The sequence below is a fragment of the Malus domestica genome, chromosome 11 (genome assembly GCF_042453785.1).
Source record: "Malus domestica chromosome 11, GDT2T_hap1".
NCBI classification, from domain to species: Eukaryota; Viridiplantae; Streptophyta; class Magnoliopsida; order Rosales; family Rosaceae; genus Malus; species Malus domestica.
Window position 1 is genome coordinate 34,484,000 of NC_091671.1, and position 22,802 is coordinate 34,506,801.

A 22,802-nucleotide genomic window follows, 5' to 3' on the forward strand; every position below is an offset into this window, starting at 1 on the left:
GATGGAAAAAATTGGAAAATAATGGAAAATATAAGGGGTCTTTTTGTCCAAAAAAGTTTTAATAATATAAATGAAATAGAATCTAACGGTAAAGATTTATTCTCATTTATCTGACGACTGTTATTTAAGTAAAGTATTTAATAGTTTTTTAATTAATGTAGAAGTATAAAAAATATAGAAAAAAATATATAAACGCTCGTAATGACAAGCTTTACAACTTTCGTGAAGAGTTTAACTTCGAAATTCGCCACTATAATCATATAAATCATAGATCAAAATTTAACCGTTGATTGTTGTTTACATTTACGCTTCATTTTTCTCATCAAATTTTGTTTTTTCAGATTTTGTTTTTTGAAAACATGATCTATTAGAGGATGCAAGAAGATGAACGGTTTGGATCGTTGATATTATGTTCAAGTTTTACGGTTAGTGAAAATATTGCTTGATGTTTATAAAGTTTCTACAAACTATATGACATCGACTCATATTTCAGTTAACCGTAAATATCGAAATGTGATATCAAAGATCTGAACCATTCATCTTCTTACATCTGCTAGATGATCATGTTTTGAAAAAAGAAAATTTTACAAATGAAATTCAGTAACAAGAATAAAGCTTAAATGACAATCGATGGTTAAATATAAATTTAAGGTTTATGGATTATAGTGTTGGATTTCGAAGCTGATCCCTTCATGAAAGTTGTAAGGTTTGTCATTATGAGTGATTGTATATATTTTTTTTACATTTTTTACACTTCTACAATAATTATTATTAATTATATTAATTTTTCCCTCAAATAAAAAAAATTATTCATGAGGTTTGGAGGATTTTAAAAATCTAAACGATAATGTAAGTGTAACCATTTTCTACTCGTGGAGAAATAATGATGAATCACAAGTGTTTATATATTCTTTCACATTTTTCATACTTGTATGTATGTCTTCTTAGTTCTTGCCCATACAAATACTATACTAGTTTATTTTAATTTTGGACAACAACATGTTAAGTAAAAATTTATCCTAGTAATGATAATAAGAAACTCTCATAATAAAAGTAAATAATGACAAAAACTTTTTTTTTGAACTTATATAGAATAATAATACAAAACTATATATTTAATATAGAATATATTGTATATATTAATATGGCTATTGTATAAACATGATATAAAAGATTTATAATAAATCTTTTAGTAATATGGCTGTTGTATATATTGTATATTGTATATGCTAAAAGATTTATAATGAATCTTTTAGTAATTAAACTTTAAAATTATCAAAATTTTTTTTTTTTCTTAACGGGTCGAAATGGGTCACCCACGTGTTACCCGCGTGTATACCTGTTAAGAACTCGTTAATAACGGATCACCCGATAATGACCCCGATTAGTTATCGTGTTGACCCGAAACCCTTTATTTTCGTGTCGTTTTCGTGTTGTGTTAGAAACTGTCGGGTCTAGCTTTAAGCAATACCTAAGTTAAAAAATGGCCCATGGCTTCCTCCTCATCTTTTTATTCTCTTACATTATCTCTACAACAAACATTCATGCATGCAACCAAATTGAATGCACCTCCCTCCTGGACTTTGCCCTCATTCTATCTTCTCCTCTGAATCGGAGTAGTTATGTTGATTGTTGTCATTGGAATGGTATCACTTGTAATCGAGAGGGTTGGGTCACTCATTTGCTCTTACCCTCCAAAGGGCTCAAGGGAGGTATGCTTGTCTCAAATGAGGTATTCTTCTCGTCCTTGAATCGCCTCGAGATCCTTAATTTGAGCTATAACCTTCTTTATGGAGAGATACCATTTTCTCTATCACCTAGAAATATCCAGACAATATATTTGTCAAGCAATCACTTTCATGGTGCAATTCGATCTTCTTTCTTCCAACAAGCTTGGAATTTGAATAGTTTCAATGTTAGCAACAACACCTTGTTTGGGTATATCCCTTCATATATTTGTCTCTGATCCTCTCCTTCCATTAGAGTATTGGAGTTTTCCTCCAATGAATTTAGTGGCAACATTTCTCATGGGTTTGGTGGGTGTTCCAAATTGCACATTCTTCGCACCGGTCACAATAATTTGTCAGGATCACTTCCAAAAGATATCTATAACATTACCAAACTTGAGGAACTTGTATTACCTCTCAATTCATTAAATGGAGCCATTAGTGAAATAATTGTCTGCCTCACCCAACTCACAATCCTTGAGTGGTGTGATCCCCCTCAATTTTGGGAAGCTCTGGAAGTTGAAATTCATGAATTTTGATTTCAACATCTTAGAAGGTAATTTGCCCCCATCTTTGATGAATTGTACAAACCTCATAGAACTCCATTGGATATTCAACTACTTGGAAGGATACCTCACCACAGCTAATTTCTCCAAACTCAACCACCTTAGTAAACTTGACCTACTTAAGAATAACTTCACTGGTGTCTTTCCGATAAGCCTTTACTCATGCAGGTTCCTAAAAGTAATTCGGTTGAGTGATAATCCTTATCTAAAAGGACAAATACAACCTGAGATTCTTTCATTGAAACCCTTGTCCTTCCTCTCGCTTTCTTATGTACGGTTGACCAATGTCACAAGGGCAATGAAGATACTAATGCATTGCAAAAGTCTTTACACACTTCTCCTTAACGGTTCATTTGACCATAAGGCAATGCCAACTGATGATGACATGGTTGATTTTCATGTATTCCAGAATCTTCGTGTCTTGACCTCAGACGAACTGTTGAACAATTTCTTCTAGTTTTGAACTTGAAACAATGCGTGGATAGTCTTTATCTCAAGGTTTGTGTGACCTGTGACAAAGGTGATGTTGATGTGGGATTTTGTTGATTCAAGGGTCTTGGTGACTTGCTCTTGAATCGAATGTCATTACAAGTTTTGAGCTCGCAACAAAGTCTTGAAGGAATTGGCATAAGTGCTTGTTGATTCTTCAAGGGAATGCTTCAGCTTTGGTCAAATGAAAGCTTTGGCTTTGGTTATGTGTTCTTCGAAGAGAGCTTTGGCAGCATATTAGTCTTCAAAGATTTGGTGCAAAGGTTCCTCTGGATCTCAAGAATTTTCACCCCTTTGTTTGTCTTGGGATCTTGTATTTATAGACTTCTCAAATCTTGCCTTTGGATGGATTTTGCTTTGATTTGTGTCTTGATTCATCCACGAGAGAATCTAGACATGTTTTGTGTCTTGTTTTGGCCACTCTCTCTTATCTTTGCCGAATTATAGGGCTTCTTGCCTATTTTGTGAGCAATCTTCAATTCTTGCTTATTTTATGAAGATGCTTTAGCTTTCTTTCCGGTTTAGGGAGCAATTTGGATCCTCTTGCCGGTTTTAAGAGAGATTTTCTCCCTTTTGCCGATTTTGGAAAGGTTTTGTACTTCCTTTGCTTGATTTGTGCCACATGTCATTGATGAGTTGTTTATTTGTGATGAGTCATATGCCACGTGGAGTTTTGTGATGCATCATTTGTTTATAACAAAATTTACATGTCTACAAATGCCCCCACTTCAAGATACGTTGTAGGCATGTGCTTGCCATATGCAGGAAATGTGTTTTGAAGTCCTGCAATGTGAATGTTCTAACTCAAGGGTTGTCAAGACTTGATCTTGAATTAGTTTGCTCCTTCAAGGGCCGTAGTGGCGTATTTCTTGAATTGAAATGATGAATTTCGTCAAGGGCCGTTCGAGGTGTATTTCTTGAACAAAACATTTCTTCAATGACCATTGAGGCTTGATCTTGGATGAATTGCAAATTTTCTTCAGGGCCGTAGAGGCGATCTTGAATGAAAATGTAAATTTTCTTCAAGGGCCGGAGAGGCTTGATCTTGAATGTAATGAAAATTTTGAAAATGGACAAATTGGCACATATTTATCGTGCGTATTTGATTTTCCATAATCTTTGGCAAAATACTCTTGGTGTATTTTGAGACTTGGATTTTTTTTCCTTGTGGGTGTAGTAAAAATGCTTTTCCTTCCTTAAGTAGGAATCTCCTTCAATTTTGGTAATGAGGGTGATTTCCTTCAAGGTGTTGTAAAGCTTTAATGCTTGTCCTTGGGTAAGTAGGATTTGCATTTTTTCTCTCCTCCTTTTTTTTTCCCGGCCATGTCGGTGTTTTCCCTTTTGGTTTAGGAAACTTGAAGACTTGTCCTTGCTTTAGATGGATTTCTTCTTGTATTTCAGCAAATAGAGGTATTTTCCTTTAATGTTTTGGAAAATTTGAAGCCTTTTCCTTACTTCTTTGTTTCCTTTTATTTTCTCCTTGTTGCCGATTTCATGTTGCCTTTTTTTGCTTGGAATTTGCTTCCTTTTTTTGGCTGGAATGTGCCTCATTCTTTTGATTTTTCTTTTTCTATTTGGTATGTATTCTCCTTATAGCATGAGGAAGCAATTGACCCTTATTTATTGGGAAATTGGGTGTGTGTTTTTGTCACAAAACCTTCTTGTCGTTCACTACTTGCCGTGCCTTTTGTTGCTGCTGCTTGTCGTGTGTTGTTGCTGCTTAGTGTTGTGCAAAAGATTGCAGGGAAGTTACGCTGTGTAGTGTCTTTTGTTGCAATTTCCCTTGGTGGTGATGTTGTCGTGCAGTGCAAGAAACTGCTTGCGTAGTTGTGTAGTGCGATTGCGTAACACTTTAGCTTTGCTACTATAGCTTACTTTGAAAGACCACCTTGTAGCTTCCCTATTTGCCGTGCTGCTTAAGCTTTTTGTGGCTGATTTCTTTTCGTCGTTGTGACTTGATCATTGTCATCCTTCAATGCTCACGAGGTTTGTTTCACATGTCTTTTGCTTTAGTGAAGCAATTTTGTTTCTTGCCATCTCATTCTTATGCTGATGTTGTCTTGTTTATTATGTTTATTTAAGAGCGATACCATTACTATTCTTGTGAAAGAAGGCGATCCGCAAGATAGGGGAACGACGTTGAAACTTTGTGCGCATTGACTGCCCTAAGGCGCTTGTTGTTCCTGCGAAAGACAACTATATGCATATCAAGTTGTGGTCTTTTGGAGTATCTTGGGAGGTGATAGATTTTGGTCGATCGAACACGAAAAAGAAGGCATGTACATCGAGAGTTCGTATTTTGAATCATTTGCACCATGTTCTTGACAATCCACTGGCTTCGTTTGAGCTTCTTGGTGATCGTATTCGTGGTGGTGCCATGACTTGGAATGGCATCTTGTCGACTATTGTAGAAGCCGTCTTTGCTGAATTTTACTAGGAGTGGCTTGAAGATGTCTTGAGCCGATCCAAAGATGTGCTTACTAATGTGAGCCTATATCACGCCATATACGCATATTTGTGTAATTATGATCGCCATCATTCCGTCCTTCGTGCATTCTTTGAGAATTGGTGTTCAGCGACCAACACACTTCACACGGCTCAATGGGAGATATCGATTTCACTTTAGGATCTCCATAAGATAGGAGCTTACCAATCCATGGTAAGTTTTATGATGAGGTTGATCCTGGCATAGAGGAATTTTCTCATCGCAATAGCCGAGGACTACCTGTGAGTTGCTGCTATTTGTTTTTGGCGTATCACAAGCTTTCCTAGGAGGCTCAGGGCAAGTCAGGTGTGAAGATATCTTCATGAATCCGATTTTGGTATTAGGGTGCCATGAAGTATAAGAAGCATTCGAAGAAAAATGGCCGCAACAAGACAACCAAGCCGAAGAGAGACTCAGATTCGTCAGGTGCCATTGGTTCAGTTGGGCGCCTTGCCCCTGCTGAGTTGAAAGTGTTTGACGAACTTGGCGTAGTGTTAGAGCATGCGAAAGAATCTTACCTAGTCATTTTTTTAGCTTGTTAGCTTTGTAAGTTTGTCTTCCCTAAAGACGATGTCAACTTTATCTGTTCTGGAGTCTTTAAAGTGGCTAGCAAGATGGCTGTAGGTGAATCTTTTAGCTTTGCTATTCTGGTCTTAGCCAATATTTATGACGGCTTAAATGTTGTTTCAAACTCAACGAACACTGAAGATTGTGCTACTGTACTTCCCTACCACTATATGTACGGTTAGTTGGGTGAGTACTTTGGCACTAATTTTCTTCGTCAACTTCAGTCAAGTCAGGGCCTTCTTCGTCAACTTCAAACAAGTTGGGGCCTTTGATGATAAAGTAATTTGGCGTGCTTTCTGGAAAGAGCCTTGATGATTTGCTGGCGCAATCGTTGTTTAGAAGCTGTGAAGGTTTAAGAATGGACCATCTGCCAAGGGTTCGCTCGGCACTACTAGTCTTTGTAGATGATTCTCGCATTCATTTCTCAGACTTATCTTACCTTACGAGTCTTCATTCCGGATATGTTTCTTTACAATAAGGAGACTGATGTATCATTTAGCCGTATAGTCCTCACTGTTTCAGTAGGCAATTTGGTTTTGTCTAACATGTACTAGGCAAGCTGAAGGAAAATGCACGGCTGGAATCATTGCAAGCCTTGTACATGCATTGAGAGTCTTGTACCCGTGCATGCACAAATGGTTCTATCACTCTGCCGGCTAATGATGAGTTTAAGAGTAATCCAGTGACCCGTGCCTACATAGGTTGGTGGTTAAAGGTACACCATGAAGACTTGGGGACGGCAAGTGGCACCAATTCACGCAATGATGAGCTGAGAGAGGGTTGTTCTGCGATTCCTACGTAGCTAGCACCATTCGATTGTGCGAGTGCAACTCCTTTGCAAGATAGACCTGCGGGTTTAGCTCCTCAATGCCCATGCTTGTCTTCTCAATGTTTGGATACTTCTAAAGAGGCGGGTGATGACGCAACTGACTCACATGAAAATCAACTTATTTTGTGGCAACGTCAACAAGCTTTGAACAAACGATCACTTAAAAGTGCTTGGGATGACAGCGATGTCAATTTTTGTCATAAGAAGAAGAAAGTGTTTAGGCCTCTTTAATTTGATGGTCACGTGTCACTTGAGAAAGACGTATGTATTTCCTCATTTCTTGTGATTTCTTTTGCTTTTATTTGTTTAGCTTTTGTTTCCAATATCATTCTTTGTCTTTTTTTAGGTTGGGCCTTCCTGTTCCATTGATTTAGTGAACACAGGAGTTCATTCCTTTGCGGAGATGCTATTTTGAAGCAATCTACCCACGGACGAGGAGATTGGGGATCCGCCTGGTGCAGAGCTTGTTCCAAATCCGCCAAGTGGCCCAAGGTTGCCGAATGTAGATGTAGGCATGCAAGAGTCTGTCATGCGTCTAACACCTTTGCCAGCTAGCTCTGAGATCTCTCTTAGAGGACCGAACCTTAGTGGCACTGAGCATCTTCTCCATCACATCAACCTTCGCGCGACTATAGATATCAAGAGCCATATTAAGAAGAGGATTTCAAAGTGCCTATTGGAGGACCTTGCATTGATCAAGGAAGACTTATCAAAGCTTGTTTCTGCGATTGATAACCTTAGTGTTGATTCCTCACCCTTGAGAGTTAAGATTGCCAAACTTATGGCTGCCTCAACTAAGTATTCTTCCTTGCATGCTATTTCTTTGAAGAAATTGAATCTAGAGCTTAGAGCTCAGCAACTTGCGGCAATAGACTTATCAATTGCCCAAGTTTGGTCTTCTCAGCAAGCTACTTCAGAAGGTTATCAAGTTACATAGACTTCTTTAGCTTCTGTCCAAACGCGTCTAGAAGAGTTGGTGCGAGAACGAGAGCAGTTGGAAGTTGAAGCATCATAACTTCAGTGTGTTCTTTTGGAGCAAGAAGCTACACTTTCTCAGCATCAAGAAGAGATTTCATGCCTAGAGCAAGAGAAAGGCACGGCTATGGAGTTGCTCATCTTGTCTCCTACCGATATGGAGACTTTAAAGACTTTAGAAGGCTTGCTTGAAGATCGTTGTCGTAGTTTTAGGGACACAGCTTTCAAGTAGTGTCTTCTGCTCTTTGTACTTTAAGCCTTCTTTGTTTTTTTTTGCTTATTTTGTAATAAGGCTTTGAAGCCGAATTCTTCCTTTAAAGAAATAAAGTATTCACATTTTGAATTTTCTCTTTATTCTTCAAAATTTTTGTTTTCTTTTTTTGTTGGTGATGTGACTGTACTTGAAGTTTTGAAGTTTCAAGTTGCTTAAGTACCCTCGGTTGAGGAGGGTTCAAGTTGTGACGTAGTTCAAAAAAGTGATGGATTTTTTTTTTTATGGTTTTACCGTATGCAATTTATGCTCTTGCGGGCCAGGAGCGTTGAGTGTCGCTTTTTAAGCTCGTGCGAACAAGGAGAATTAAGTATCACATTTTAAGCTTGTGCGTACAAGGAGCATTGTGTCGTGTGTAGTTTAGGATCATGTAGGCAAGGAGCTTTGTTTATTTGGTTTAGGGGTAGTAGCGTTTGAAGAAACTGCCATTGATGGGGCTGATCTTCAAGCCGTCTTCTTCCATGATTAAGTAGGCGCCGTTGGTGTAGACCTCCTGTATTACGTAAGGTCCATTCCATTTTGATGTGAACTTCCTTTTCATCTTGTGAGTTGTGATAATAGGCCTTCGTAATGCCAAGACAAGATTTTCAGCTTGGAAAGACCTTGGGTGGACTTTCTTGTTGAATGCCTTGGATAGTCGTGCTTGGTAGCATTCCAAGTGTTGTTGAGCTTTGAGCCTTCTTTCGTCGAGTGCTTCCAACTCTTGAAGTCGTAGCTTTGCATTTTCCTTTTTAATCAAACCTTCTTGTATAGCCATCCTTAGTGGGGGATTTGACTTTCGAGTGGTATAACAGCTTCCACACCATATACGAGAGAATAAGGCATAGCTTGGGTAAGAGTCCTATATGTCGTCCTATATGCCCAAAGGGCTTCGCTTATTCTTTCATGCCAGTCTCTCTTTTTGATGGTTTTGCCATACGCAATTTATACTCTTGCGGGCCAGGAGCGTTGAGTGTCGCTTTTTAAGCTCGTGCGAACAAGGAGTATTGTGTCGTGTGTAGTTTAGGATCATGTAGCCAATGAGCTTTGTTTATTTGGTTTAGGGGTAGTAGCGTTTGAAGAACCTGCCATTGATAGGGCTGATCTTCAAGCCGTCTTTTTCCATGATTAAGTAGGTGCCGTTGGTGTAGACCTCCTGTATTACGTAAGGTCCATTCCATTTTGATGTGAACTTGCTTTTCATCTTATGAGTTGTGATAATAGGCCTTCGTAATGCCAAGACAAGATTTTCAGCTTGGAAAGACCTTGGGCGGACCTTCTTGTTGAATGCCTTGGATAGTCGTGCTTGGTAGCATTCCAAATGTTATTGAGCTTTGAGCCTTATTTCGTCGAGTGCTTCCAATTCTTGAAGTCGTAGCTTTGCATTTTCCTCTTTAATCAAACCTTCTTGTATAACCATCCTTAGTGGGGGATTTGACTTTCGAGTGGTATAACAGCTTCCACACCATATACGAGAGAATAAGGCATAGCTTGGGTAGGAGTCCTATGTGTCGTCCTATATGCCCAAAGGGATTTGCTTATTCTTTCGTGCCAGTCTCTCTTTGTTCGGCTGATTACCTCTTTAGGAAGTTGCACAACATTTTGTTGAATGCTTCCGCAAGTCCATTGGCCAGAGCATGATACATGGAAGACTTGTGTTGTTTGAACTTGTATTTCTTGCAGAGCTCATCCATAAGTCGGTTGAAGAAATATTTTTCGTTATTGGTGATGACGCAGCGAGGCACACCATATCGGTGGATGAAATGCTCTTTGATGAAAAGGACGACGGTTTCTTTCTTGACTTCCCTGAGGGGTACAGCTTCAGCCGACTTAGAGAAGTAGTCAGTTACAACTAGGATGTAAGCTTCTCTTGCAGATGATTTCGGTGTGATTGATCCCACGACATCCAATCCCCATTCATCAAACAACCATGAAGCAACCGTAGGGTATGGCTCAGGCGGTTGATGTATGAAGTTGGCGTTGGATTGACAGGTTTGGTAATTTTTGGTGTATTCCAGGCAGTCATTCACCATGCTTGGCTAGTACTAACCCATTCTCTTGAGCTGGAAGTGTAGCTTTGGTCTGGACTAATGTGCACCACATACGCCTGAGTGTGCTTCTTCCACGGCTTGATTGGCTTCTTCCTCACCTAGGCATCTTAGAAGTACTCATTCAAAAGAGCATCGGTAAAGTGTTCATTTGTAGTAGAGGAAACAAGGTGCTCGTCGATGTATTTTAGAGTGGTGTTCTATGCTCCAAGTAATCGATCAGTGGCTGTCTCCACTCTTCAGTGTCGACTGGAAGTACTGAGATGACATTTGTATCATCCAGTAGCATTTCATTGACGAGTGGGATCACCCATTTTTGGCAAATTGGCACGTCTGCAACTTCATCTTCCCCTAGCACCATACTTGAGGCTAGGTTAGCCAGAACGTCCGCCATTTGATTTTCTTTTCTTGGCACATGTTCTAGCGTCACGGCCTCGAACATTTGTAGCAGTCGAGTTGCTAGCCAAGAGTATAGGACAAGATCATATTTCCTCACTTCATATTCAGTCACGAGTTGATTGATTATGAGCTTGGAGTCGCCATACACTTATAGTGTTGTGATTTCCATGTCGATCTCCATTTGAAGTCCAATGATCAGTGCTTGGTACTCAGTGACTGTAAACACGAAAATTCTGTATCGAATGAAACGAGAACACGTGTACAAAGTAGATTTGTATTTATTTGAATTTGTAGGTTACAATCTCTATTTACAACTTTTCCTCTGATTCAGTCTTCAAATTTGATGTAGATGCGTGATTGATCCAAGGGTCGCGATGACTTAATCTTGGACGAACGGTTGAACGATTGATTCAAGTTTTGAGCTTGAAAACAACGCATGGATGATCTACACCTCAAGGGTGCGGCAAATATGGTGTTTGATGTAGGATTTCGTTGCTTCAAGGGTCTAGGCGACTTGATCTTGAAACGAATGTTTGCTACAAGTTTATAAGCTTGCAACAAAGTCTTCGAAGGAATCAGCATGAGAGCTTGTTAATTATTCAAAGAAGTGCTTCGGCTTTGGTCGAGAGAAAGCTTCAGCTTTGGTTGAATGTTCTTCGAAGAGAGCTTTAACAGCGTATTAGTCTTCAAAGGTTTGGCCGAGGTTCTTCTGTGTAGAGATTTTTCGACCTCAATGCGTGTGGGAGGACCTTGTATTTATAGGCTTCTCAAAGCTTGCCTTCGGGTGGATTTGGCTTTAATTTATGTCCTAATTCATCCATGGGAGAATTTAGGGATGTTTTGTGTCTTAATTTCAGCCACTTTACTCCTTTTGCTGAAATTATAAGGCCTTGTTGCCTATTTTGTGAGCAATCTTCAATTCTTGTTTGTTTAATGAAGATACCTTAACTTTCTTTCCGGTTTTAGGACCAATCTAGACCCTTTTGCCGAATTTAAGAGAGATTTCTTCCCTTTGCCAAATCTTGGGAATGTTTTATACTTCCCTTGCTTGATTTATGCCACATGTCTTTGATGACTTGTCCATTTGTGATAAGTCATATGCCACGTGGAGCTTTGTGATGCATCATTTGTATGCAACGAAATTTACATGTTTACAAATGCCCCCACTTCAAGGCATGTTGTAGGCATGTGCTTGTCACATGTAGGAAACGTATTTTGAAGTCCTACAATGTGAATGTTCTAACTCAAGGGTCGTTGTCACTTAATCTTGAATTAGTTTGCTTCTTCAAGGGTTGTAGAGGCGTGTTTGTTGTAGGAAAACAAGTGTTTTTTTCCTTCCTTCGGTAGGAATCCCCTTCAATTTTGGTAACAATGGTGACTTCCTTCAAAGTGTCGGAAAACTTTCGTGATTTCCTTCAAAGTTTTGGAAAGATTCAATGCTTGTCCTTGGATGAGTAGGATGTGCATTTCCTTTCCCTATTTTTCTTTTTTTTTTCCCCCGGCAAGGGGGGAAAAACAAAACATTTGTTTCTTGTTTTGATTTCCCATGGCATGAAGGAGGGAATTTTCCTTTCTTCTTTTTTGATTCCCACGGAATGAAGGAGGGTTTTTTTTTTTTACTTTTTTTTATTCCATGGCAAGGAAGGAGTTTTCCTTCCTTGTTTTGATTTTCCCATGGCAAGGAGGTATTTTACTTTCCTTTTTTTTTTTTTTTGGGAAACATGTCCTCTGACTTGCACGCCCAATTTGAGGTTGATTTATTTTTTGGAAAATTCTGAAACAATATGGGAAACGTAGCTTTATCCCTTATCTTTTCAGGCATATATCGTACATAACTAGGAAAAATCGGGAAAGCCTTCAACTTTACATTTTCCTACAGCTGCGCAATTCCTGACGAGATAGCAATTTTTACGGGAATGACTTTGAAAACTAGAATGTTTGGCTTTAGGAAAAATTATGAAATTTGGACACAATGATCCTTAGCCACTTAGCTTCCTTCTCCAACTGGCCTTGCATTAAAACCCTTCCGGAAAGTTCAGTTACCACAAAAAATGTCCTGCCTGCGCAGATTGGCTGAAACTTGCCATTTTTTGCTTGGAATTTGCTTCCTTCTTTTGGTGGGGATGTGCTTTCTTGTTTTGATTTTCCTTTTGTTATTTGGCTATGTATTTCCCTTATAGCATTAGGAAGCAATTGACCCCTATATATAGGACAATTGGGTGTATATTTTTTCCACAACACAACTCCTTTTGCCGTGCACTTTGTAGCTGCTTGGAGTCGTGGGTTTTTTGCTATTGTGTTTGTCGTGCCTGTTGTTGCTACTTGGAACTTGTTGATGTGCGTCACTTTTACCGTGTGGGGTTGTGCAAAAGACTACAAAGTTTTTACGCTGTGTACTGCCTTTTGATCATAATTTTCCTTGGTGGTGACGTAGTCGTGCCTCTTGCCGCTGCCGTGCCCTACAGTTGCTGCTTTAGAGCTTATTGCAGTGCGTCACTTTTACCTTGTGGGGTTGTGCAAAAGATTGCAGCGTTTTTATGATATGTAGTGCATTTTGGTCACAACTTTCCTTGGTGGTGACGTTGGCCTGCCTCTTGCCGCTGCTTGGAGCTTGTTACAGTGCGTCACTTTTACCGTGTGGGGGGTTGTGCAAAAGACTGCAGCGTTTTTACACTATGTAATGCCCTTTGGTCATAACTTTCCTCGATGATGATGTTGGCCGTGCAGTGCAAGAAATTGCTTGCGTAATCGCTGCGGGGTTGTGTAGTGCGTAGCATTTTGGTTTTCTTTACTACTATAGCGTGCTTCGAAGGACCATCCTGAGGTTACCCTCTTCACCATGCAGTGCAAAAAATTGCTTGCGTAATCGATACAGGGTTGCGTAGTGCTATTAGTGGCGTTTTGGTTTTCTTTGCTACTGTAGTGTGCCATGAAGGAATGTCTTGTAGCTGCCCTCTTTGCCGTGCTTGATCAAGATTCGTGGCTGATTTCTTCTTGTTGTTGTGACTTCGCCATCTTCATCCTTCGATGGTTATGAGGTTTGTCTCGTATATCTTTTGTTTAGTGAAGCAATGTTTTTTTCTTTGTGTTGCTTTGTTTATTTTATTGCAGCCATGATATTTTTCAAGTGCTTTAAGAATAATACCATCACCATTCTAGCAAAGGAAGGCGATTCGCAAGATAGGGGAACAACGTTGAAGTTTTGTGCACCTTTGACTAGCCCTAAGGCGCTTGTTCTTCCTGCAAAAGACAACTCGATCCACATCAAGTTGTGGTCTTCCGAAGTGTCTTTGGAGGTGATGGATTTTGGTCAACCAACTCCGAAGAAGAAGGTGTGTACATCAAGGATTCTTGTTTTGAATCCTTCGCACCATCCTCGCAACAATTCACATGCTTTGTTTGAGCTTCTTGGTGATCGTATCCACATCGGAGTTGTGACTTGGAATAGCACCTTGTCGACTACTGGAGAAGCCATCTTTGTTTTTTTTTCTTTTCACTTTGTAATAAGGCTTTGTAGCCGAATTCTTCCTTTAAAGAAATAAAATATTCACATTTTGAATTTGCTCTTTATTCTTCAAAGTGTTTGTGTTTTTGTTGATAATGTGACTGTACTTAGTTTTTTTTTGAAGTTTCAAGTTGCCTACGTACTCTCGGTTGAGGAGGGATCAACTCATGACGTAGTTCAAGGGGGTGATGGATTTTGGCGATTTTGATGGTGATTTTTTTTTTGTTTTTGTTTTTCCGTACACAGTTTATGCTTTAGCGGGCCAGGAGCATTGGGTATTGCCTTTTAAGCTTGTGCGAACAAGGAGCGTTGTGGGTTATTTGGTGCTGTTTGCAGTTTAGACTCATGCATGTAAGGAGTGTTGTGCCGTTTGCAGTTTAGGCTCGTGCATGTGAGGAACGTTGTGTCGTTTGCAGTTTAGGCTCGTGCAGGCGAGGAACATTGTGCCTCTCAGAGGTAGTAGCGCTTCAAGAATATACCCTTGATGGGGCCGATCTTCAAGTAGTCTTCTGCCATGATTAGGTAGGCGCCGTTGGTGTAGACCTCTTGTATTACGTAAGGTTCATCCCACTTTGATGTGAACTTGCTTTTTGTCTTGTGAGTTGTGATGATGGGCCTTCGTAACGCTAAGACAAGATCTCCAGTTTGGAAAGATCTTAGGCGGACCTTCTTGTTGAACGCCTTGGACAACCGTGCTTGGTAGCATTCCAAGTGTTGTTGAGCTTCAAGCCTTATTTTGTCGAGTGCTTCCAACTCTTGTAGTCATAACTTTGCGTTTTCCTCTTCAGTCAAGCTTTCTTGTATAGCCATCCTTAGTGAGGGGATTTAACTTTCGAGTGGCAGAACAGCTTTCATGCCATATACGAAAGAATAAGGTGTAGCTTGGGTAGGAATCTATTTGTCGTTCTATATGCCCAAAGTGTTTTGCTTATTCTTTCGTGCTAGTATCTCTTTGTTCGGTTGATTACCCTCTTGAGGAGGTTGCACAACGTTTTGTTGAATGCTTCCGCAAGACCGTTGGCTGGAGCATGATACATGGAAGACTTGTGCTGCTTGAACTTGTATTTCTCACAGAGCTCGTCAACGAGTCGGTTAGAGAACTGTTTTCCATTGTCAGTGATGATGTAGCGAGGCACACCATATCGGTAAATGATATGCTCATTGATGAAATGGACGACATTTTCCTTCTTTACTTCCCTTAGAGGTATGGCTTCAGCCCACTTGGAGAAGTAATCCATTGCTGCTAGAATGTAGGCTTCTCCGGCATATGATTTTGGTGTGATTGGTCCCACGACGTCTAATCCCCATGCCTTAAATGGCCATGAAGCAATCGTATGGTGTAATGGCTCAGTCGGTTGATGTATGAAGTTGGCATGGAATTGGCAGACTTGACATCTTTTGGCATGTTCCATGCAATCCTTCATTATGCTTGGTCAGTAGTAGCTCATCCTTTTGAGCTGGAGGTGCAGCTTTGGTCTAAACTGATGTGCTCCGTAGATGCCTATGTGTGCTTCTTTCATGGCTTGATTAGCTTCTTCCTCTCTTAGGCATCTTAGAAGTACTCATTCAAAAGAGCGTCGGTAGAGTGTTCCCTTGTAGTATAGGAAGCGAGGTGCTCGTCGACTTATTTCAGAGAAGTGTCTAGGATCATCTGGAAGCTTTTCATGCTCCAAGTAGTCGATTAGTGGTTGTCTTCATTCTTTAGCGTCGACTGGAAGTACTGAGATGACGTTTATATCATCCAGTAGCATTTCAATGATGAGTGTAATCACCCATCTTTGGCAAACTGGCACGTTTGCAGCTTCATCTTCTCTTAGCACCATACTTGAGGCTAAGTTAGCTAGAGTGTCTGCCATTTGATTTTCTTTTCTTGGCATATGTTCTAGCATCACCGCCTTAAACTTTCGGAGTAGTTGAGTTGCTAGCCGAAATTATGGGACGAGATAATCTTTCCTTACTTCATATTCAGTCAAGAGTTGATTGATTATGAGCTTGGAGTCGTCATACACTTCTAGTGTTATGATTTCCATGTCGATCGCCATTCAGAGTCCGATAATTAGCACTTGGTATTCAGCGACGTTGTTGGAGCATAGTTCGCTTAGCCGGAAGGAATAGGGTAGTACTTGTCTTTATGGCGACATGAATACTACTCCTGCCCCCACTTCATCTGCTCGTACAGATCCGTCGAAGAACATTGTACATGTCGGGAAGATGTCGACGTAGAACACCTCATCGTCGGGCAAGTCATCTGAGAATTTCCAATCGGCTAGGATTGGATGACCGGCAAGAAAGTCAGCTAGTGCTTGTCCCTTGATGGCTTTATCTGGAACGTAAATGATCTCATATTGATTAAGAAACAACGCCCATTTCGCTAGTCACCTTGTCAAAATTAGGTTGGACATGGCATATTTGGCTGGGTCAGCTTTAGCAACCAAGTGGATGGTGTAAGCATGCATGTAGTGTCTAAGCTTTTGGACGGCAAAGACTAAGGCAAGGCACATCTTCTCGATTGGTGTGTAGTTAAGCTCGGCACCAGTGAGGGTTTTACTTAGGTAGTAGAGTGCTCTTTCCCTTTGGTCTTCATTTTCTTGTGCTAAGAGTGCTCTAATGGAACCTTTTTGTGCAGCAACGTATAGGATGAGCGACTTTCCAGGCATGAGAGCTTTTAAGACAGGTTGGCTTGCCAAGTACCTTTTTTATGCTTTCTAAGGCATTGCGGTAGACATCATCCCATACGAATAGAGCGACATTCTTCATAAGTTAACTAAAGAGTTGACAGGGTCCAACAAGGTTGGAGATGAAGCGTCTGATGAAGGTAAGTCGTCCTTGTAGACTTTTCAGCTAGTGTAGATTCCTTGGCTCGGGCATACTTTGAATGGCCTTAATCTTTTATTGGTCTACTTCAATGTTGTGCTTAACAATGAAGCCGAGGAACTTCCTAGAGGTGACGCAAAATGCACACTTCAACAGGTTCATTTGAGGTTGTAATGTCATAGTTTGTCGAACACCATTCGTAAATCCTTTAAGTGATAGGATTTCTTCTTGGTCTTGACAACTACATTGTTTATGTAACACTCTACGTTTTTGTGTAGCATATCGTTGAAGATCTTTTGCATGGCACGTTGATATGTGGCTCTAGCGTTCTTCAAACCAAAGGGCATTACCTTGTAGCAGTAGATACATTTTGGAGTGCCCATTCTTTCTTGTCTTGAGTAGCTTTACATCATCCTTGTGCAACTGTGTGTTAGCTTTGTTTGTTCCAGTTTCGAACGGGGATTTCCCATTCTTTCTTGTCGGCATTGAGATGTATTAGAAATGAGTGTGCTTGATCCTTTTGAGGGCGTCACACTTCCTTTAGTTATTGCAGGCTTAGCGGGCTCATCGTCGTTTTTGCTTAAAGATGGCACAGCTTCCCTTTCTTACTCTTTGGGCACGGCTTGCCACTTCTTCTTTTTAGGTGCGGCTTTTCCTGTGGACTTGATCTTTTTTGGAAGTTCTTCAAGCATCGTTTCTTCATCCATGTAGAACTTGGCGTCTGCAAAGTGTGATTCGACTTCGGTGAACGGGTATGTGTCGCCTTGTATCACCTTTACTCATTCTCGATAGTATTTTAAGCATTGGTGGAGGGTGGATGGCACTACACCATTCTCATGGATTCAAGGCCTTTCTAAGAGCAAGCTGTAGGAAGTTCTTGCATCGATCACATGGAATATTGTGCTCGACTTGAGTTCACCAATAGTTATCTTTACGCGGACCATGCCCATCGCTCTTTGTCCTTCTTGGTTGAAACCTTGGATTAGCAGGCTGCTTCGGGTCAATTTACCCACCTTGATGCTGATTGAAGTTATTGTTGACTTTGGCATGATGTTTATGGCCAAACCACTATCCACAAGCATGCAATTGACTTTGTGCTCCCTCACCTACCCAGAGACGAAGAGAGGACGATTGTGACGTTTTGACCCTAGCAGCAAGTCTTCGTCAGTGAAGATGATTGCATTATGGGCGGCGCAGCATGTGACATATTCATATGGCTGGAGCTTCAAGCCTTCATCCTTGATTTCTTGCACTTCATGGATGTCGGGGCTCGCCAAGACTGCTATCAGTGCTCTTCGCATTTCCTTGGGCAATCGCAGCCTATCTTCGATGCTAAAGTATGACGCCAGGCTTTCTTTAGGCGTAGGAGTTTCTCTTCCTTAACGGTGATAGCTTTGCCTTTTGAGGGCTCTTCTATCTCTATTTCTACCATGTGACAGGCAACGGTAGTGCACTGTTGGAAAAAGTCATTCAGGAAGTACTCATGTAACGAGACAAGAATGCGCAGCTCTTGCTCCATAGGCTTCCCAGCATATGTTGGCTTTGCAACTCTTACGTCTCTCTTGGGCTTCTTATTGTTACGGCAGTGGTGCTTTCTCGTTTGCTTCACCTTTGGCCGTGAGGCTTGTGGTATTGGCTTCCTTATCTTCTTGTAAGTCACCAGTGTCCACCCTTTTTCATCGTCGGTAGGTGCATCTTGGTCACTTTCCCTCAGTGATAGTTATGCAGAAGGTGCCATGTGGCTTGAGCATAGACGGGAATGAGCATGTGTTACTCGGAGAGGCACATGATCGAACAAACTAAACACAATTGCAGTACTGTGTGTTGCGACTGTGTTTTCAAGGTTGAGTTCAATTTGCCCTTGTTGTGCTAGCTTCATGATGAGCTCCTTGAGGACGAAGCACTTGCCAACATGATGGCTAAAGATATGATGGTATTTACAATACCTAGAATCATTAACGCGATTCATCTCTTCAGGGCGCTTGCATTCGGGTAGCCCGATCACCTACTATTGCGGCCACGTCAGAGTCCAGAAAAGGGTACATCTTTTGCTCCAGCTCCCTCAAGGTGTTTTTGTACCTATCTTGGGTGCGAGAAGGCTCACATCTTTTTATCTTCTTCGTTTTGTTCTTGGAATAGATCTTGACGGTAGATGAGAGGTCTTGACAGGGGTGGTGTTGATGGTAAAAGCTTCATTGGCGGGCTTCTTCTTGTCTACATTCGGAGCGAACACGTTGTCTTTCTTGAAGTCAGTGATTGGCTCATTTTTTCCATGGTTGGCGATGCCCAACTCCATGTCGTGGGAACGAGTCGCCAGTTCCTTAAATGTCCTCGGTTTTATGCCTTAGAGGATGTAGTGTAGCCCCTAGTGCATGACTTGAACGCACATCTCAATGGCGGGGGTTTCAAAAAGTCGATTCTTGCAATCCAAACTTAATAAACACCATATGTTGATGTAGTCAATGACCGGTTCATCCTTCCATTGCTTCGTATTAGTCAGTTCCAGCAAGCTTACGGTATGACGCGTGTTGTAGAAGCGGTTGAGGAATTTCCTTTGAAGCTGGTCCCAATTGTTGATGGATTCAGGCTCGAGGTCGATGTACCAGTCAAAGGCATTACCTTTCAGCGAGCACACGAACTGCTTGACGAGGTAGTCTCCATCTGTCCTAGCATTGTTGCAGGTTTCGATGAAATGGGCAATATGTTGTTTAAGATTGCCCTTTCCATCGAATTGCATGAACTTTGGCGGCTGATAATCCATTGGCATCCTCAAGGCGTTAATCTTTTAGGAGTAGGGCTTTGAGTACAACATGGCGTTAATCTTCTTGATGGTGCTAGTGATCATCTGTTGCGGCTACTAGATAGTGATCATCTCATAAGCTCTATTGCCTAGTCCAGCTTCTCCTCGGCTTGTTCCACCAGAGGTTCTTCTTTTTCATCGGTTTCCTCTTTCAGCTGGTCAACCTTTGGGTTAGCTTTGTCGTCATGATGCGCCTCCAGGCGGTTGACAAATGTTGCAATTTGCAAGTCATTCTCTTCTACAGTCATTGTCAACCTTGCAATTGCTTCGCTCATTTGAGCCAACTACCCCTCGATGGAAGTTACGCTAGTAGTCATGACTTGCATGGCTACGGGACACGTGCTGCTTGAGTTGGCGTTAGAAGTCAAAGACTCGGAGTACCTCATCGAGCTTTCTTCCTTTGGCGCCCTTAATGAGGCCAAGGTGATCACATACTCGTGCCTCGGGTGCTCTTGCTCATTCAACAAACTTGATGCAGGGGTGGAAGGTATGGCAGAGAGAGTTCTTACCTTGCTTTGGGCTGTGATGCCCAAAGTTTCGCCACTTGCGGAAAAGATGCCCTTGTTCCTCACATCGGTAGCGGGAACAACTTGATCCTTCCTTGGTGCCATTTGTGCTTTTGCGAATTTGAAGACAAAGATGAGAGGCAGAGATGTCCCCCTGGGTGTGCCAAATTTGTAAACACGAAAATTCTATATCAAATGAAACGAGAACACGTGTACAAAGTAGATTTGTATTGATTTGAATTTGCAAGTTACAATCTCTATTTACAACTTTTCCTTTGATTCAATCTTCAAATTTGATGTAGATGTGTGATTGTTATCCAAGGGTCGCAATGACTTGATCTTCGACGAACGGTTGAATGATTGCTTCAAGTTTTGAGCTTGAAAACAATGCGTGGATGATCTTTACCTCAAGGGTGCGGCAAAGATGGTGTTTGATGCGGGATTTCGTTGCTTCAAGGGTCTTGGTGACTTGATCTTGAAATGAACGTTTGTTACAAGTTTATAAGCTTGCAACAAAGTCTTTGAAGGAATCGGCATGAGCGCTTGTTGATTCTTCAAAGAAGTGCTTCAGCTTTGGTTGAATGTTCTTCAAAGAGAGTTTTAGCAGCGTATTGGTCTTCAAAGGTTTGGCAGAGGTTCTTCTGTGTAGAGATTTTTTGACCTCAATGCTTGTGGGAGGACCTTGTATTTATAGGTTTCTCAAAGCTTGCATTTGGGTGGATTTGGCTTTGATTTATGTCCTAATTCGTCCATGGGAGAATTTAGGGATGTTTTGTGTCTTAATTTCAGCCACTTTACTCCTTTTGCCGAAATTATGAGGCCTTGTTGCCTATTTTGTGAGCAATCTTCAATTCTTGTTTGTTTTATGAAGATACCTTAACTTTCTTTTCGATTTTAAGACCAATCTAGATCTTTTTGCCGAATTTAAGGGAGATTTCTTCCCTTTGCCAAATTTTGGGAATGTTTTATACTTCCCTTGCTTGATTTATGCCACATGTCTTTGATGACTTGGCCATTTGTGATAAGTCATATGCCACGTGGAGCTTTGCGATGCATCATTTGTATGCAACGAAATTTACATGTCTACAATGATGTTGTTGCAGCATAGCTCGCTTAGTCGGAATGAATATGGTAATACTTGTCTTTATGGCGACATGAATACTACTTCTGCCCCAGCTTTATCCGTTTGTGCGGATCCGTCAAAGAACATTGTCCATGTCGGGAAGATGTTGATGTAGAACACCTTCTCGTCAGGCAAGTCGTCTGAGATTTTCCAATCCGCTGGGATTGGATGATCGGGAAGGAAGTCTGCTAGGGTTTGTCTCTTGACGGCTTTAGCTGGGACATAGATGATCTCATATTGATAGAGAAGCAACGCCTATTTAGCTAGTCGCCCTGTTAGAACTGGTTTGGACATAACATACTTGACCGGGTCAGCTTTAGCAACCAAGTGGATAGTGTAAGCGTGCATGTAGTGTCTTAGCTTTTGGACGGCAAAGACTAAGGTAAAGCACATCTTCTTAATCGGTGAGTAATTGAGTTTAGAACCAGCAAGAGTTCTACTTAGGTAGTATAGTGTTTTTTCCTTTTGGTCTTCATTTGATTTTGCCAAAAGTGCTCCAATGGAACCCTTTTGTGTTGCAATTTATAGGATGAGCGACTTTCCAGGCACGGGTGCCCCTAAGACATGTGGGCTTGCCAGCTACATTTTTATGCTCTTAATGGCATTGCGACAGGCTTCATCCCATATGAATAGAGCATTTTTCTTCATGAGTCGACTTAAGGGTTGACAGGGTCCAGTGAGGTTGGAGATGAAGCGTCTGATAAAGGCTAACCGTCCTTGTACACTTTTCATCTCATGCAAGTTCCTTGGCTTGGGCATGCTTTGAATGGCCTTGACCTTTGATTGGTCCACTTCAATGCCACGGTGCTTGATAATGAAGCCGAGGAATTTCCCATAAGTGACGCCTAATGCATACTGCAACGGCTTGGTTTTGAGGTTGTAGTGCCGTAGTTTGTCGAACACCATTCGTAAATCCTTCAAGTGATCGGATCTTTTTTTGGTCTTAACAACCATGTCGTCTACGTAACATTCTACGTTTTTATGTAGCATGTCGTTGAAGATCTTCAGCATTACGCGTTGATATATAGCTCCAACGTTCCTCAAGCCAAAAGGCATTACCTTGTAGTAATAGATACATTTTGGAGTACGAAATGATGTTAGTTCCTCGTCTTCGGGAGCCATGCAGATTTGATTGTACCAAGAGGAGTTGTCCATGAATGATAGCGCCTCGTGACCAGTGATGCGTCCACCATGATTTCGATGATTGGTAAGGGAAAGTTATCATTCGGGCAATCATCGTTAAGGTCACAGAAATCTACGCAAACATGTATTTGTCCAGATTTCTTAAAAACAATGACGATGATGGAGATCCATTTAGGGTAGTGCACCTCTCGAATGAAGCCTACTTCAATTAGCTTGGGATGAGCTTAGATCGATAGCATCATTGAGTTTGCTTTATCGGTTGCGTTCCGGGTTTGACTACAAGACAATGCACGGCGATGGTAGGGTCAAGGTCAGGCATTTCTTTGTAGGTCCAAGCAAAGACGTCTTTGTACTCCATTAGCAGTTGGTAGTACTCCTCGACCTCGTCTGTACTTAGCAGTGCATTTACAAAGATATGATTTGGCTCCTCGTTTGTGCCTAGGTTGAGCTCATTGAGATCATCAACCATGGCTTGTCCCCCATCCTCGAGCTATAGTGGTGTAGCAGTGACGTCTTCCTAGGGGATTTTGTCTTCTATGATCTTGATGTGAAAGGCGTTTTGGATCTTCTCTTGAG

General features: G+C 41.1%; 1 protein-coding gene across 1 annotated transcript in view; it reads left to right on the forward strand.

Annotated features, from left to right (window-relative positions):
* Positions 1 to 2,210: 2,210 nt before the first annotated feature.
* LOC103448830 (receptor-like protein 3) overlaps positions 2,211 to 22,802 on the forward strand; it is a 30,971-nt gene continuing 10,379 nt past the window's right edge. Inside the window, exon 1 of the mRNA XM_029089438.2 lies at positions 2,211 to 2,461. Within this exon, the coding sequence (XP_028945271.2) occupies positions 2,256 to 2,461 (206 nt within the window). The 5' untranslated portion in view covers positions 2,211 to 2,255. The remainder of the gene's footprint in view (positions 2,462 to 22,802) is intronic.